This window comes from Drosophila guanche, unplaced genomic scaffold (assembly GCF_900245975.1).
Source record: "Drosophila guanche unplaced genomic scaffold, DGUA_6, whole genome shotgun sequence".
Lineage (NCBI taxonomy): Eukaryota > Metazoa > Arthropoda > Insecta > Diptera > Drosophilidae > Drosophila > Drosophila guanche.
In genome coordinates, this window is record NW_022995745.1 from 2,715,546 (window position 1) to 2,733,800 (window position 18,255).

Below are 18,255 nucleotides of genomic sequence, written 5' to 3' on the forward strand. Positions count from 1 at the left end.
GTAGAATATTTACATTCCCTCTGAACTGGATTGGTCATTAAGGACAATTTTGAACAGCAGAGCCAACAAGTATGATACAAATTTCACCATTGTAATCGATAGCTAGTTATTAAACGCCTACAATGCGCCTGGATAATGTTTATAGAATAAACAATAATGCCTATAAACAATCATTTTGGCTTATAATGTACTCAAATGTAATGGACTCCCAGCTGTGAGCATCGATTTCACAGCTGTTCGAGGGCATATCTCATCACTAGAAACACTATCGACTTGTTATCATTTTTGGAATGTTGTGCCCTAGGGCCACACAATTTATTTGTATTGTTTATATTGTTGTAATATACCCAAGCCATTATGCTAAATTAATTAAACTACATACACATGCATGCTAGACGTATGTGGGTAAATGTGTGTGTGTGTGTGTGTGTGTCTCTATGTACTGGTTAAGTGTCCCTTCTGGTTGCTGCTTGCGGCTGCTGCTCCTACTCGTCGCCAGCGTTTTTGTTCAAATTAACTAAGAAATTACAATTACTACAGAAATAAATAGGATAACCAAGTGTTAAGATATACTAGAACCAAATTTGAGTTTCGGTTCGCCTCAGACATTGACGGCATTCTGCAGAGCCGTCTTATCGTCCACAATGATATTGGCCGCCGTTGTGGTTGGATTCGAGCTGAGCAATTGCTTTGTCGATGAGCTGGATGAGTAGCTATCACTGGAGCTGCGTGTGGATGCCGAATTGCCGCTTATCGGACTATCCAGCATATCTGTAAGCGGAGGAGGAGCGGCAAGACATTTACATTAATTGGGATAGAGAACTCAAAAGAGAATCAAATCCTACCTGGCAGCGAGCTAACATTGTTGGACTTCAAGTCAACAACTGTGCCCGAACCGGTGCCCGCCATGTTGCCCACCGAAGTGGACTTCTTGTGTAGATTCTTCTTCATGGCACTGCTAAATCCCACCACCACACTGGTTGGTGTGCCGCCTCCGACGCCAGCACGAATCCCGCCACTTGCATTGCCACCGCCTGTGGATAATCCGCACAGCGGATCACCGCTTTTGGCACGCTCTCGCTCACGCTCCCTCTCCGTGGGACAGAGTGGGCTTAGTATCGAGTTCTGCGTATCCTCGGGCGTATAGTAGTCCGAATCATCGGCCGCTGGCTCCCCGGAGCTACCAGCTGCACCGCTGCCAGCACCGCTTCCACTGCTCGGCAACTCGGGCCTGGGTTTGGCTCGCTTCAGCGAGGCGGCGCTCTTCTTGCTGCCTGTCTCATCGCTGGCCGCTCCACTATCACCGCCGGCTCCCGAGCTGCCGCCGCCGCCTGCCTTGTCCGCATCGTCCGCCTCCAGGCAGGCCACAACCTGCTTGAGTGACTTGTTAGAGAGATTGCGGCTCTTGCTTCCCGGCGACAGCAACGGAGACAATTTCTCGTTCTCACTGTCCACATCGTCATCAGTGCCAGCCGAGGCATCGCCACCTGAACCAGTACCTGCTCCACCGCCTCCATTTCCTCCTCTGGTGGTTGATGGATACTTTCGCTCATTCACAATCTGCAGCTTGTCCTGCTTCAACTCCTCCAGCACAGTGTTGCTGGTGGGTGAGGTGATGGAAGTGGCAGCCGCAGCAGCTGCAGCCGTGGCCGTTGCCTTTTTGGGATCGTTTTCGATCTCCACCACAGACAGGTTGCCAGCCGTCTGGGGCGTTGTGATGGTGCCCACCTCGCTGGTGGAAGTGCACGTCGAGGCATTCTTCTTGATCTTGGGGCGACGCGTGCTGTTGGACTTGACGGGCGAGGTGGCCTTGATGTCGCTGCTGGTCATTGTGGAGGCGGCCACAGTGGCCGCTGTGTCCGTAATATCGTGCTCGCTTGTCCTGCAAGAGAAAAGGATAGACGATAGTTTCTTGTGACTGAATGGGACTGACTGGCGCTGAGTTTCTCACCTGGCTCTGGCCACATATTGGGGCGGCCCGTTGAGTGCCTCAATTAGCGAGACGGGCACATAGCCCGGTGGCACATCCACCGGTGCCGCATCCCCGCCCGCCGACGTCGGTGTATTCTGATGCAGCACATGGGTGCTGATGCCCTTCTGCACGGCGCGTATCTGCAGCAGGGCGCGGAACGGTGCCCGACAGATGGGACAATTGTTGGCCTGGTAGCGCAACGAGTCCGCGCACGAGTTGCACAAACAGAGATGACGACAGGGCAGAATGAGGGTGTCGCGCGTCTCGCTCATGCAGATGACACACTCGCTGCCATGATCGTCGATGTCCTCGTCGATGGAGGACTTGTTCACCGCCTTGTTCTCAATGCCGTAGATCTCCTGCAGCAGATAGCACAGGCCGTCCACGAAGATCTTCTGCTTGAGGGCGCGCAGCACATAGCTGTTCGTCTCCGGATGATGGTCGATCACACAGATGGTCGTGTGCGACTGTCGGCACTCGTCGTTGCCCTCCTCCACCACACAGTGAATGGCCACGGGATACTGCTCGCGGCCCGAATTGTATATGAAATCGTCCTCGGGTATCACCTGAGGATTGAACACATGCCCCGGCTGCGAGAAGCTCTGATTGATGCCCTTGTCGAAGTGATAGGTCTCTGAGGTGAGGCCCTCGCGTGCCACCAGGGTGACGCCACTGGGACTGACCTCCTCGCTGGCGAAGTAGTACACGGTGATCGCGCACTTGGCATCCGAGTCGAAGGTGAACTCAATGTTGTAGCAGCAGGGCGGCGGCGGGGCCACCGAGTCCGAGCTGCCGCTACCCAGGCCCATCGAGCAGAGGACATTCCCGTCGACATCCTCGATGGTTACGTTCGTCTTGTCGATGTCATCGATGATCTCCATGGGCTTGGGCTTCTCCTTGATGGGACTGGCGGCGGCGGCGTCCACGCAGTCTGGCTTCTTGTCACTTGGCACGCGCACGAAGCGAACAGACTCCTTGCGTATGTTAACCAGGCTCTTGAGGGTCTTGGTCGGCTCGTTTGCTTGGGGCGGCGGATAGGGGAAGGCCGTCGGGCGATTGCCCAGGAAATTCAAATCTGCATTCTCACCGAAAAGATACGATTCCGGTTGGGGTGTGTCGAAGCGCTCGCCGCCCATTATGAAGTGGGTGCCAAAGAAGTTGCCCATCCGAGGCGGATATTTGTAGGCATTGTTGGGTATCTGGTCCGCTTCCTCGACCGCTGCGTTCTGCCTGCTCACAAAGTTGCCCATTTATGTGCGGAGCTGATTATAGCCGAATAGCTGATGGTGGTTAACTGTGTAGCCTGTGTCGACCAGACCGTCCGTATGTTGAGTTTATTGTTCCCGAAACTGTTTTTCTTCTCCTTTTTCCTCAAGCGACTATTGCGATTACATGGCAAACAAAGTGCGATAACACAACGAGTATCTATCTATCGATGGCACTATCGGCTGATGAGTGCTGTATCAGGTGGCTTTTGTCAAGGCAACACTGACACAACAAACGGGCGCCAAAAGAGCGTATGTGAAATAGAAACGAAAACGTTGTCAATAAATTGTTTACTACAATAAGCAGGCAAGCGTAATAGTGAAAGTGTGACTTGCAAAATGACGATGAGCCTGGATGAGACCATCTGTGCGTATTTTGTGAACAATCTGAAAGCCAGCGACAGCAATGAGACGGACACACTCGAGCAGTTCACAACGGCACTGGAGCTGCTGGGCAAGCAGCTGGCCGAGACGCAGATACGCCAGATCAAGCCCAGCGAGGGCTATCCTCTGATCGCAGCCGGTAATCTCACCAAAAAGGATGTCTTTGTGCTGGCCCAATTCGAGGGCGATTTCTTCCAACAACTGCAAATGACCAAAGCCCTGATACTGGGTCCGCCGTGCCTGGTGTCCTGCCTGCGGCAAAACGAACCCATACCGCTGGGCAGCAGTGCCATCTACACCACGGCCATGCGCGATCTATTGGTCTCGGCGAGCGGCATACCACCGCAAAAGAAGGAGGAGCTGAGCAAACTGATTAACTGGATGGGCGGCGTTTACTTTCAGAGTTTCGGTCACCGCACCACGCACCTTATCTCGAACACCATCAAGTCGCACAAGTACGAGCAGGCCACGCTGACCGAGGTGCCTGTGATGCATGTCGACTGGGTGCAGTATGTCTGGGACCAGAGTCGCAAGCGGCAGCGTGAGAGCATACGGGCCACAGACACAGAGTTCGACAAGTACCGCCTGCCCACGTTCTTTGGGGCGAACATCACCTGCAGCGGCCTCGATGTGGCGCGCAAGGATCAGGTTATGCAGCTGGTCAATGAGAATGGGGGCATCTACCATCGCGCCTTTCGCTCCCAGGTGGTGGACATTGTCATCACCGAGCAGTCCAAGACGGACACCGACAAGTACAAGGCGGCCATACGCTACAAGAAGGATATCCTGCTGCCCGAATGGATATTCGATAGCCACAGTCGCGGCTATGCTCTGCCCACCAAGAAGTACGAGGTGCGCGCCAAAAAGTCGGTCTCCACGCCCACCAAGAGCTCAGGCAGTGGCGGGCGAACCTCTGCGGCGGGCGACCAGACGCAGCTATCGGATTTGTCCAGGATTAGCTTTGTCTCTAGCTCCCGTCGCATGTGCAGCGACATGACCACCGTCAACGAAACGCTCAGCAGCCCATCCAAGGGGCTCCTGAAGCAAGCGACCACCAGTAGCGGCAGCGGCAGCGGCAGCGTCAGAAGTTACCAGCAAGTTCTGGCCGACATTTGTCCGCGTCAGGCCAAAAAGGCTGGGCCCCTGCTCGATGGCTGTTGCGTGTACCTCAGCGGCTTTCGGACGGAGGAGCGCGAGAAGCTCAATCGCATACTGAACACATGCGGTGCCACACGCTACGATGAGGCGAACGAGGGCATATCCCACATTATTGTCGGCCAACTGGACGACACCGAGTACCGGCAATGGCAGCGCGACGGCCTCGTGGCCACGGTGCATGTGGTGCGCCTGGAATGGCTGCTTGAGAGCATACGTAGTGGTCGTCTGGTCAACGAGTTGGCACATCGTGCCTCGCTGCCGCAGACACGGGAGCCGGATGTGGCCTCGCCCGCCAGCAAGCGAACGCTTCGCTCGATGAATCACAGCTTCAAGCAGCCCAAGCAGCTGCCCATCAAGAAGAAGCTGTTCGGTGGGGAGTCGGAAACGGAAATAGAACCAGAGCGACAGCAGGAGAAGCCCCAGGATGTGGATGTGGATGTGGAGCTGCTCAATCAGTATTCGCAGGACCAAGAGCCAGCAGCACAGCTGCCGCCAGCCCATGCGGATGTAAGCATGCTGCTCCATCCGGCAGCAAGCTCCACACAAATGGAGATACGTCCAAATCGGCCATCAGCGGCTGCAGCTGTGGCCCTGGCCCTGCCCGATCTCAGCGCCAGCACCTTGTCCATTGACTTTGATAAGCTGGACTACTTCACGGGCGTCTCCGTGTACGTGCACAAGGAGTCCTTCAACACGGAGTTCTACACACAAATGCTGAGCGAATGTGAGGCTGCCCACGGTCTGCTGGTGCCTGCGAGCTTCTCCGATGAGGTGGACTATGCCATCGTTAGCTTTGAGGTGCCCTTCGCTGCGGACAGTCTGCCGATACGAGCGCGTCATGTGGTCACCGAGCTGTTCCTCGAGAGCTGCATGAAGCAGAACAAGCTGCTGCCCGCCGAATACTATCACCTGCCCGTGCCGTTTGCTGCCAGTCGTGAGCCCCTGCAGGGCATGACCATTGTGGTGTCGCTCTATTCGGGCCTGGAGCGTGACTTTATCAATTCGGTGGCCACACTCATGGGCGCCTCGGTCAACAAGACGTTCATCAAGAAGGAGAAGCCACTGCTGGTGTGTCCCACGGCCGAGGGCTCCAAGTACGAGGGAGCCATCAAGTGGCACTATCCGGTGGTCACGGCCGCCTGGCTGGTACAGTGCGCCCAGAAGGGTGAGAAGCTGCCATTTGTCGGTCATTTAGTGGGCAAGAGCGCAGCCGATTTTCCCTCGATCTCGCCACGATTGAAGGAGAACAATTTGCGCACACCACGCCGTCAGGAGCGGGAGTCGGAGCAGCAGCAGCAGCAGCTGCTGTCAACAGTGGAAGAGGCTGAAAATCAGCCGGAGGTTGCACCCATTCCTGTTATCAACGCTCCAGCCGTGCAACCTGCAGTGCCTGCGCCAGAGCTAACACCGCTGCGGAATCGTCGCGTCTCCGAGCTGGCGGGTGGTCTGCGTCGCAACAGCAGCAGCAGCTCCTCGTCGCCCTCAGATTCGCCGCGCACCCCCACCAACCAGGCGTACAGTCAGGGCTACAATTTTGAGTTCTTGGAAGAGTTTGTGGAGCGTCTGGACACGGACGAGGGCAAGGACTGTGTGCGCCAGATCATACGCGAGATGCGAGAGAATCAAACGCCCGAACTGGAGCGCATACGCAGGCAGGCGTGCACGCCGGTGAGCCATCAACAGCCACGACCAGCGCCGGGCATACCCGAGTTTTGTCTGACGCCCGAATACAAGCGGCGCATGGCCGATGCTTTTGAGCGACGCTGGCGCCTGCCCACACAAAACATCCAGCCAGACACACCCATAGCGGTGATCAGGAAGCGGGTGATGCGCATAACCTGTGAGACGCTGGGCATTGCCTACGACGACATGGAGGAGGATCAGCAGCAACAGCAGCAGCAGCCAGCGGGCAGCAACAAAAATAAAAGGATGCAAAAGCTAGACTTTGAGAGTAAGTCCCCGAAGACACCCAAAGCCACACCGATGATGCCGAAAGCCACAGCCAAGATAGCCACACCACCGCGTGTGGCTGTGTCGCCGCTTAGTGGCTCCCCATCGGCATCAAATTTCGTGCCAAATACTCAGAGTCCTGTGGGTGTGGGTGTGGGTGCAGCGGCCGAGAGCACAATTAATTTTGATAAAATCAGCTTTGAGGAGACAACAACAGCGGCAGCAGCCGCCACAGCGGGACCAGACCCGCTCAATCTACTCAACTCGCCGGACGTCAAGCAGATCACCGACTATCTAAAGCAATGCGAGAGCCGCCGGAACAGCCTGAAGCGCACTCACGACAGTCAACTGGAGTGCGCCGAGAGCGAGGTTCAGTTTGTGCAACCATTCGAGTCCGAGGGCTTTGCCTTGGGCACCGACGACATGGTGGACTGGCGTGATCCGGGCGAATTCAATGCGGCCAAGCGGCGCTCCTCGGGCTCGCCACGAATGCAGCATGCGGGCACACCCTGCTTCAGCATCTCCTGCGGCGATGAAGAGAAGCGAGCCGAGCTAATGGACCGCATCAAGCAGTTGGGCGGAAAACTGTGCGAGAATCTCGTCAACTATGACGAGGCCTGCACGCACCTGCTCTGCGAGCGTCCCAACCGCGGCGAGAAAATGCTGGCCTGCATAGCTGCCGGCAAGTGGATCCTCAATATCCAGTATATCGAACAGTGCCACACTCGGGGCCACTTTCTCGACGAGGCCCAGTACGAGTGGGGCAATCCGCGTGCCCTGAATCTGCCCACTCTGGCCCCCGAAGAGTCTGTGATTGCAGTGGCCGCACATCGCTGGCGCACCGAACTGAGTGCCACTGGCGGTCGCAGCTACTCCGATCATCGTGTTATACTCAGCCTTCATGAGCGCAGTGGTGCGGCCATACGGAATGTTTTGCGTGCGGGCGGTGCTTGCATTTTGGAGCCGCGCTCTCCCTTTTCCGAGGATCCGCTGGCGGCCACAGCCACCGATTGTTTTGTGGACATCAAGAAGGCACCGCTGCCGGCCAAGGACTTGGCCCATTTGCGGCAGTGTGGCGTGCGCATCTTCACCCAATTGGCCATCAACTATTATCTGACGCACGGTCGGGAGGCCAATCTAGAGAAATATGTGGTCAATTAGAGCTGATGAAAATGAAAACTGAAAGCAGGCACTGATCGTAAGACTTAGCTTTAGGTATCTCTCGTTTTTTTTTTTAAATTGTTCTTCACATTTAAATGACCCAAAAGAAATGGAATAGCTGTGTACAGCTGCGAAGCATTTACCCACGAATCAATTGATTTGAATTCGATTAAAATGTATTCGAATGTAAATGAAAACTCCTTTGAAGTTATCCATTTTGAGGCATAATAATTATCTTTTTCCAAATTAACTTGTTATAAACTTACAAATAAAAACCGATTATTAAATTCATTTTATAAATCTTTATTGGATAGAAATTTGGAGCGCATAAAAGGCAGCAAGCCACACGATTGTTGAGTTTGTCAAGCAATTGCACCACAGCCGCCGCCACAGATTGTGGCTTGACTCCTCAGTGATCTGTCTGCTCGTGCAAGGCCTCAGGTTTTAGATATTCGTGCAGATAAAAACAAATCCTCATTGGCAATTAGCTTTAGCAACAATTGATTAAATATATAAAGTTTAGGGCACGGCAGACTGGATGCTCAGTCTTGGCAACAGACTGATTTTCATCATGAGACGCTTCTCGGTCCGCGCATCGTCAGACAGCATGCGCCCAGCTATGCAATATAAATTATTACATATCAAAATGAATTGTACTTTCCATTTATTTAACGTTTATATATATATTTGTATGTGTGTTTATTTATTTATGTATGTGTATGTGTATGTAATGTATCTTTATAATTTCACATAGCTTCATTCTGTTCCAATTTAATTGTAATATTATTTCATAGCATTTACTTTTCAATTTGATTTTTTTTTATTTGTTCTTATTTTTTTGATGTTCTGTTTTCTTTTGTTCTGTGTTCTGTGTTTTGTTAAAAAAAGTCTCTCTGTTTTGTTTTATTATCTACATGTTAATATATATAAATTTGTATGATTGTTGTTGGGGTATGGAATCGCATGCTCTAGGCTACAAATTCATCAAAAATAGATATATGTATGGAGTACACGTACGTAGGTATAGTTGATCGGTTTTCTCTCACTTTTCTAATTGTTTCATGTTTTTTGTTCTTTTTTCTTTTGTTTTTAAGCCGCTCTTACTTTTGTGTTTAAAATTACATTTCTTTATAATCGTATTTCAGTTTTTTTTTTCAAGGTGTTTTTTGTTTTTGTTTTTATATCGCAGCGATAATTTGTTTTGTTTTAGGAGGCAATTGTTTGTTTAACTTTAAACAACAACAAAAATGATTATACAAATTCAGAAGAATGTAAAAAACAACACAAAAATCATGGAATATAGGAGATATATGTATATAATAGCTATAACTACATATTATAATAATAATAATAATGGAACTTAAATCTTAACAATTAAAAAATCTCTTTGCTGGGCGTTGAGATTCCCAGTGGCTGTTCATAGTCGGCTGCCGACAAGGACGCTGATGCGGTTGCAGTTGTTGATTCTGATTCCTCCTGCTTTTCCATACGTCGAGATTTCTCCTTTTTATGCTTCTTCTTGTGCGTCTTGGACGCCACCAGCGTACTGGATTCATCCTCTACATCGATGATGCCGCCGCTGGCTGATGCTGCTGCCGCAGACTCCTTGGATTTCTCCTTGTTCCTCTTCTTTTTATGCTGCTTGTGATGCTCCGCGGATGTTGCATCTGGAAGGACAGTTGTTGAAGTGCTGAAGCTGTTGTTGGAGGCATTGTCGTTGGCATTGGCGGCGGCAGGAGCATGCCTGGGACTAGGCGTAGGTGTGTCGGCATCGATTAGATCAACGACCACAGGCTGAGTAGGCGTCTTGCGCTCTCGCTTGTGCTCCCTCGACTTGTCCTTGTCCTTTTTCTTCTCTTTTTTGGCGGTGCTGTTCGCAGCTGCTTCCGCTGGCACCTTGAGATTCTCTTTGCCCTCCTTGGACTTTTTGGACGTTGATCTGCTGCTGGCCGCAGGCGCCTCAAAGTCCGTTCTATGAAAGCAAAAAGATTTTAGTTGACTTCTCAAAGGGATTCAAAGGCTTCAATCAACACTCACATATCCAGTTCAATATCTAAAGCTCTGTGTGGATCATTGGGATCGTATTTGCCATCTTTATCTTCGCTATCCGACAGCGACACGCCCTCGGGCATGTCCAGTGTGGTGTTGACAATGTGCAAGGGTTTCGGTTCTAATGCAAAACAATTCAAATATCGCAAAATATATTATCAGATATTGGTCTTACCTCCTTCCGATTCGGAGCTGCTGTTGTAGGCCACTTTGTTCTTGGCCTTTTTGCTCTTTTTACTCTTTTTATGCTTCTTTTTGCCATCTTTGCCATCACCGCCGCCCTGCAAAGCCGCCGCTGCCTGTTGATCCTGCAGATACTTATCCGAACGTTTGGTAACTAAGCAAACAAAAGAGAAAGAAAAAAGAGTAAGAATGGGAACTCAGCCAAAGGTTTATGCACTTACCGCCCACACGTAATGCTGCCACCCCATCCATATCCAAGGGCAGCTCCGTTATGGGTATATCATCAATATTGTCATACTGATCCGCATTCGATGCACCGCCACCCGAGGCGGAGGCGCTGGCATTCGTTGATTTCAGGTAATGCGGATTATTCGACTGCTCGATTAAGCGGGCCAGGCGCTGTCTCTCCATTTGTTCGGGCGTCAGCTCGAGGCTTTTGCGTCGCTTGCCCGCACCAGCATGGCCGGCATCGTGGCCCGCTTCTGTTCCAGCTGCCGCTTGGGCGGCGCTCACAAACAGCTCTTCTTTGTCATGCTCGGAGGAGGAGCTGCTCGGATTATCCTCCGGCGGTGGGGCATTGATCCATTCATCCAAATCCAAGCCATCTGGCAGCGGCACCTTTCGCTGTGCCTTCGGCGCCACCGGTATCAGTTCGCCAGCAAAAAGCAGCGTCATCTCCTGCACAATCTCAATGGCCAGAGTCGGTATGCCGCTCTCGGTTGTCTCCATGGCCATGGATGATTCATCCGTCAGTGTCGCTGTCTCTGTGGCTGTCGCTGTTAGCTGGCTGCGCAGCATTTCGATTAGCATGCAGGCGGAGCTGGCTCGCTCTTGAACCTCAATGTCGCTGGAGCCGTTGAAGTGCTGCAGCTTGTCCAAGACATGATCGCAGAGCTAGAAATAATTCGTGCGATTATATGGCACTTCGGCGAAGCATATTTAAGCCGTGGGCACTTACCCGAACAATGCCTGGCAGATCCTGCAGCTCCAGGCAAGAGGTGGCCAGGCGGGCAAACAACTTAATCACATTCTGCACATAGACTCCCTGTATGTGGCCGGGCAGCTGTCGCGGACGCAGCAGTATATTCAACGTCTTCTCGGCATCCTCCAGTTCGCCGGCAAACTCGCCAACGATCCAGGCGGCCGCATAGAGCACCTCGTACATGGAATTGCTCTGTGCCGACACTGTGAAAGTGTCCAGCAAATTGGTCATTTCATTCACAGCAAATTGACGGACAACCGGCACACGTATGGCCACATCCAGCAGCTGTTCGGCAATCAAACGGCCATGCCGCGAGCCCGCCTCCAGCTGGATCAGCTCAACGAGCACCGTCAGATACCATTCGAAGTTCGTCACATACAAATAGGAACTCTGGCCACAGATCTCGATCACCTTGTAGAGCAGCTCATCGCGATAGGCAGAGCCTTCGGCGCGCTCCATGTGACCGAGCAGACGCTTCACAATCTCCATGAGATTCTTCTTGGAGACCATGCCATACAGCAGATCCAAGGCACGCAGACGTATGGACTCATCCTTGTCGTCCAGGCAGGCCAAAATCAGATCCTTGTGCGCCTGCACGCTCTTTGGATGCGTCTTCAGGATCTTGGACATGGCCAACAGCCCCAGATATTTCACTACAAAAAGGTAAACGGCGTGGGTTGAAATGATTTTCTAGATTTAAGGAACAAGTTACTTACAATTCTGATCGGAATCCTCGATGAGTATGCGCAGCTTTTGCACACAAAGCTGAATGGAGGCACTGTGGTTGGGCATGCCGCTGCTGATGCTAATGAGTACCGCGATCACCGTGTTGATGCATTCATACAACAGACTCATGGCCGAGGTGCTGTTGATTCGATTTTTGTTTGTTTTTGTTTTGGTTTTTTCGGGTTGGTTTTGTGTTTTTTTTTTTTTTTTGATTAATTTCGTTTGGATTTGATTGGGTAAGTTGGTTTTCATTTGTTTTGGTGAAAAAAAGAATTTTGTATTAAAGAGTAAGCAGCGTAGAAAGCGTTTTATAATATTTTGCACATCTACAACGACAATAGCAACAATGGCAATAGCGATAGCGATAGCAAAACAACGACCATTAATATCTACAGATCAAATATGTGTGGGCACATTTGTACGTATAATATTTGAAGCAGCAGCAAATGCAACAACATAAAAAAAAAAACACAGAAAAAACAGAGAGCAGCGGCAGCATTAGCAAATAGAAGCAACAATTTTGCTTCTGCTTTAATACACACACACACACACACACACATACATCTTTCTGGGGGGTTTTTTATTGTTGGGGTTTCTCGAATGGAAAGTGGAAAGTGCTCGGAGACAATCAAACAAAAGGAATTAAAACACAATATAGAGCGGGATGGTTATAGGTGTTGGTTTAAAAGTTCAATATACGAGTTATATGTACACACATTGTATATATGGGGGTAAGACGGACATAAGAAGCCAGGATCAAGTAAGTAATCAATCAATCAGTCATCCATAGAAGAGACTGACTGACTGACTGAGCAGCGTTCGTTTATCGTTTTTTTTTTTTGTTGCATTCGCTTTTCCATAATTGATTATATTTTGTAATTTGTTTTGTTCTTTACTGCATTGTTTGGTTTGGTTTTTTTTGTAATGAATTAAGAGACTTGCCTATGAATTAGATTTGTGAGTGGTTCTATTAATTTCTTTCCTAGCCGGGGTTCTAAGGGAGTTAAAGCGCCAAACTGCAAATGCAAAGAGAAAAAAGAAACAAGCAACAAATTATAATTTTACATACAATCAAAAAACACAGTACGGATTATATACCTTATCTTCACAACTAAAACTAGAACTAAAATGTAAAATGGAATAACTAAACCCTAAAAAAAGCCTATAAACAATAAAGAAATAACAAAACCTGTCTCAAACAAAACATAAACCTGACTTAAAAAATATTTGTATGGACTTTTCTCTTAATTAAATGTTTCACATTTCGTATGCCCTTTCCCGTTCTCATTATGATGTTGTTTTTCTGTTTTTTAGCAAAATAAATGCATAATGATTTGTAATTTTGTTGTTCATTATTCATAAATCAAGCAAATAAAGCCAAAATCGGTATAAGTGTGTGACATAATAAGGTAGGTGGTTGATTGACGTGAATAGAAGTGAGCTTTAAGGTGTTTTGTGTTACCAAGCAATTTGTTTTCTTTTTTTTTTAATTTGTTTAAAAGTGTGACCGAAAGATAATAGAACGGATATAACAATGAAGTAGCTTAGTTATATGTTCTATGACCTTTGCTGTGACTCCGTTTTCGGCTTCAATTTTAAATTTCAAACTTTCAATCTGCTGATACTTTCCATTGAGCTTGGTTTAAGTGTGTAAAACATCTTCTGGTGCTTTCAACAAATGCACGTTCATGTGTGGATTGGGTGTGTGAATTTTGAATATATTCAATACAAATATATAGGAACAAAAAATATATAATAGTAATAATAATAATCATTTAATCACGACGCTCATGTGGTTGGGTGTGGGGGTGTGACATGAATGCTGGGAGACAATCCATAGCGGGTAGAGGCTCTGCTCTCTCACCCCTTGCAATAATTGCACCTTCAAATCAAATGAAATACATAATAAAACACAAACACTAAAATCAATTATACCATTAACTGTGTGGCTTCCATTTAAACAACATATAAACCAACACAAAGAAATGAAAATTAAAAATTAAATTGGAAATATATATTAAAATGCGTAAGAAGTAACTCAAAGCGCGTGCTGGTTTTTTTTTTTCTTGGATTTGTCGTTTTCTTTTTAGTTTTAATCTGATAAATAAATAAAAGCGCGCCGATAAAAACCTGGAAATAATTTCGATTAGGGGCTGAGTCAATTTGCGTCCCAGCGCCGGTTCAATTGTCGTGAGGCTCGCGAACTAAAATTCATTTGAATTTTTATTTTTGATTGGTTTTTGTTTTTGGTTATACATGTAGATATATATATATATATTTCATTATGTTAATTGTTTTTGGTTTGAATTGTTATTTTGGTTTTTTTTTGTTTTGAGTGGCAGATGGAGTGGGAGCAGTGGGAAGGAGGAGGAGTAGTTGTAGTGTTAATTAAACATTTCTTTGTTTGTTTTGTTTGGCTTAAAGACAGTAATTAATATATTGCAAGTCTTTGTTTGTCCATGAACAAACGGAACACAAATGGAAATTATCAAATATGAAATATAAAATAATCTCAATTCCATAAATGATCAAATTTCATGTGAATCGGTAATCGGTGGGTAGGAAATACATAATTAATGCGGGGGTCGGAAGGGAGAATCGAGTGGATTTAATTGTAACTTCTCTCACCAGTTTTATGATCTTGATCAGCATCCAATTGTTGGTCGATGTGGTCATCAGTTTGAAGAAGATTGGCGCCAATGGTAAATAGTTTTTTGGATTCTTACGCGCTAATTCACAAATTACATTCACGGCAGCGGATTGAACACCTGGCAATATAACAAAACAAACAAGTTCCATTAGTATGACAGGGATGGGAATGGCTTGGTGGAAATTGTTTTCAACCTGGATCGGGATCCTCCAGTTTCTCTTTGAGTTTAGGAAAGGCAGGTCGCAGTGCTTCAGGGTAGCGTAGAAATACTTTATACATCATAAGGACGGCTTTCATGCGCAGATAAGGTTTCGTAGAGCTCATCTAAGTGGATAATAAGATATACAATTGTTGAATTTTTAGTGTGGAGTAGTTTCCCATTGTCTAGTCTTACCAGTGTCATAATATCATTGGCCAGATCGCGTGACAAATCGGGCGATATGAAGCAACTAAGGCCGCTTAACGCTACACCAGCATCATACTGATTCTGTGAATTGAGATCCTTGCGTATCATGTTCGTCGTCAGCATTAGCAGCTATAAGAAATGATGGTGTTATTATTGTTAATAAATCAATTCAGCTGCAGCCCCAATTGGAATCTTAAACAATTTAAGACTCCCCACAGATGCCAACAAATGTTCTGGCAAATTCTTTTTCAATTTACATATGATACAGTTTCTTTCTATAAATATCTCACGTGCCACAACACACATCCTCAGCCTCATTTGTCTTACCTCGCTATCGGGATGAAAGCATTGACTGGCTGCCAGATAGCCAATACGCTTGCAAGTGAAACGTGACGAGCTCATCACCTCGATGATGTTGAAGCCTGCCCAGGAGATGTCGTAGCCCAGCATTTGTATCTGTCAAGTGCAAATCAATAAATATTAACATTTTGTTTAGCTATATATTTTTGCCATACAAGTTTACTTGCAGATTGTGTGTGTAGGCTCAAGGACTCTCGTTAGCGTAGAAATCTGTGGCCCACACTCGCACACACAACCTTCAATCTGACTCTCCCTCTGCCACTCGCTATGTCTCTCGTAGGGGAACATCAGTGGCTTTCCTTTATGTTTTGTTTTAGCTTTTTTTCCTACAAAGTTGCCACATCCTTTAGCACCTCTTTCTCCTTTTGATACCCTTGATGACGCTAGGACAAGGAATGCTGTGTATATTTTTCGAGTTTGTAACATCACTCATGCCGTTTAGTTTTAATATTGCAATTTGTATAAATAAACAAATATATTATATGTATATTTCGTCTTTATCATGACCCCAGATCTCTATTTTTTGTACCTATAAGTAGGCACCTAATCTGCAATAGGGTATCAAAAAATGGGGCATCCAAGGAGTGGCGCCGCTTTATTCCTTTCTTGTTAGTATTGCACTTTTGTTTTGTTCTTATCCTCCCTCCCTCCTTACTCGTTTTTTCCTTTTCATATTTGCTCTCTTCTTCTATGCCTTGTTTTGTTCTTTTTCTTCCATCTATTCGATTCCCTGTTATTTGTACTACAATACCCTTAAAGAGGAGGCTATGCCGATTTTAATCAGAAGAAACCGCGACAACAATTTTGGGGACTATAAAATCGACTTTTATGAACTAAGGAAGGCAAACAAAAAACAGTTTGGGATCTATGTAAATCTATTTCTGCAAGAGATGTAGGTATGTGAATGCAAATAAAGCAAGTTGAAACGTTCAAGGGTACATCAACTTCTAGGCAATTTGGTGGCGCAATTCAAGTGCAGAATGTATGGTCCTTGAATGGCCCGGCCCGTACCAGACTTGAACATTATGCGAGGGCATTCTTCTTGGTCAATTTCACACTCAAAAGAGCTAGGCTCTTGAATCGGTAGGTGGGTGGGTGGATAGGTGGAGGGAGGAGGGATGACTTACGTAGGTCAGCTTGGCCACGGCATTGCATTTGACGCTGATATTGTCCTGTCGCAGCTCCTGTTTGATCTCCTCAATGCATGTCGATATGTATTTGGCCTGAAATATAAAAAAGTTCAATAATTATTATCCATCTAATAAGTCTTTATTTCATATAATATATGGTTCACCGAACCAGAATCTTTTCTTGGGGGCTATCAGTGCATCCCCTCCATACCATCGCAAACACACACACACACACTGAAGCATGCATAGACAGGCACAAATGCCAAGGCATAAATCAGAAATTTGTGAATTTCTTCTGTCTGTCTCGCATGACGACGACGTGGAATCAGACAATAAGAAATTAAGACTAGGTTCACCGGGAACGACGCTTTTGATACCCTTCGCGATTGATCGTTCCGTGTATTAAATATATTGGATTTGGGTTTTCTTTATTTATCTGATTTGTGCATTTTACTGCATTTTATTATTACATTTATAAAGACTTGCCAATTGGATTCAACAGAGGCGTGCATCGCTTTCGCATCAGAAATTTGACTGTACGACTGTAGGAGGGATCCCTGAGAGACCTTAATCTTTGATACCCATTTCCGATCTTCCTGCTCTGTTTTGCAAACAATTGATTTATATCATAATACTCCAATCGTTCTTTCTATCTTCAAGGGTATAATATGAAATTAATGGCAAGGCCACTGAGGCCAACAGAACAAATGCGAAATCTGCGAGTGCGAATAGACAAAAAGATGGTTTGAGGCCCCGTTACTTGTGTCTTTTTCCTGCTCTCCACAAATCATAGGTTGCCTCTCGCTCCCTTCCGATTTGAATATTGTGGGCGTCAGCGAAAAACAAACAACAAAAAAACGCTTGAGAGAGAAAAAGAGAAAACCCACGACATGCATGCATACATACACATGTACCTATGTACATGAGTGGATTGCAATAAGTTCGAACTGAGCTTTACGAACAGTTAGTTGGTTCATCAGAGAGACTATCCTACCGGGGAGTAAATCAAAGGTAAGAGAAAACACACAAACAGCACACACTGAAACATCTGCGTGAGAGCGGGCGGGGTGGGCCGCGGCACAGCTGATAAGGACCAAGAGCAAACTCTCTCCAGGGGAATTTACATGGGTAAATATTTGATAAAACGTGCGCCGTCGTGACTACCATGAACCCTCCTCCTCCTCCTCCACCCATCACATAGGCCAGTGCTGACGCGAGGGGAAATTGGTCCGAAATTGAAATAAAAGCATTTCGGGCCTAAGCGAAATGCCGCTAATTGTGTAGCGGGAGTTGCTCTGGGGGAGAGAGAGACTGTGTTCTTTTCCTTTTGCATTGTTGGCAGATGCCAACGCACACACCTACAAAACGAGACACACGACAAACACGCACACGTACGCGTTCTGTTACAAACTCTAACAAAATTCCCTTAATGCAAATGAAATTTGTCAGCCAATTAGCAAAGTTGTAATTAAGGGGCCAACGGATAATGTGGGCGGAGTGGGAGTGGCTGCACACATGCACTGGAACAGTAACAACAAACCCAGGGCTTACCTCATTATCCTTGTTGTTCCTTATGCCGCGCACCAGATCTGTCAGGTTTTTATCAAACATACGCTCAAAGTTTCCCTTCACTTTTTTTAATGCCATATTTGTGGGGTGCTGCTATCGTTCCGTTGCAATTTTAACTGTATGGGGCCAGCAGCACACAAAGATTTTGTTATATATATTGGCAATTCTGTCACCGGCAGCACACTTCCGTCTTTTTCTATTTTGTTTTCTTTTTTTCTGCACTTGCAAAAATTGCCACCAGTGTGACCCCAGAATTATCGATAAAATATACCGTTGGACCCTCCTAAATATACCGAAATAATACCATCTC

The 18,255-nt window shown here is 47.2% G+C and overlaps 3 protein-coding genes across 4 annotated transcripts; 1 reads left to right on the forward strand and 2 right to left on the reverse strand.

Moving 5' to 3' along the window:
• Nucleotides 1-273: 273 nt before the first annotated feature.
• On the reverse strand, nt 274-3,377 carry LOC117581557 (E3 ubiquitin ligase Rnf157). Its single transcript, XM_034268889.1, has 3 exons — nt 1,952-3,377; nt 846-1,882; nt 274-771 (listed from the first exon to the last, which is right to left on the reverse strand). Exons 1-3 carry the CDS (start codon nt 3,220-3,222, stop codon nt 602-604), a joined length of 2,478 nt encoding a protein of 825 aa, XP_034124780.1. The 5' UTR covers nt 3,223-3,377; the 3' UTR covers nt 274-601.
• Nucleotides 3,378-3,459: 82 nt separating this feature from the next.
• Nucleotides 3,460-8,114, forward strand: LOC117581553 (DNA topoisomerase 2-binding protein 1-A). Its single transcript, XM_034268884.1, has one exon. It carries the CDS (start codon nt 3,577-3,579, stop codon nt 7,888-7,890), a length of 4,314 nt encoding a protein of 1,437 aa, XP_034124775.1. The 5' UTR covers nt 3,460-3,576; the 3' UTR covers nt 7,891-8,114.
• Nucleotides 8,115-8,814: 700 nt separating this feature from the next.
• Nucleotides 8,815-18,193, reverse strand: LOC117581554 (AP-3 complex subunit delta). 2 transcript variants are annotated; one of them, XM_034268886.1, is made up of 13 exons: nt 17,928-18,193; nt 16,374-16,469; nt 15,214-15,342; nt 14,875-15,015; nt 14,675-14,804; nt 14,459-14,598; nt 13,961-14,034; nt 11,821-11,969; nt 11,081-11,757; nt 10,344-11,016; nt 10,115-10,276; nt 9,928-10,060; nt 8,815-9,862 (listed from the first exon to the last, which is right to left on the reverse strand). In XM_034268886.1, exons 1-13 carry the CDS (start codon nt 18,021-18,023, stop codon nt 9,265-9,267), a joined length of 3,198 nt encoding a protein of 1,065 aa, XP_034124777.1. In that variant the 5' UTR covers nt 18,024-18,193; the 3' UTR covers nt 8,815-9,264. The 2 variants fall into 2 exon arrangements, with proteins under 2 accessions (XP_034124777.1, XP_034124776.1); XM_034268885.1 differs by lacking the exon at nt 13,961-14,034 and adding an exon at nt 12,773-12,846 and having other exon boundaries at nt 17,928-18,192.
• Between the last annotated feature and the right edge of the window lie 62 nt (nt 18,194-18,255).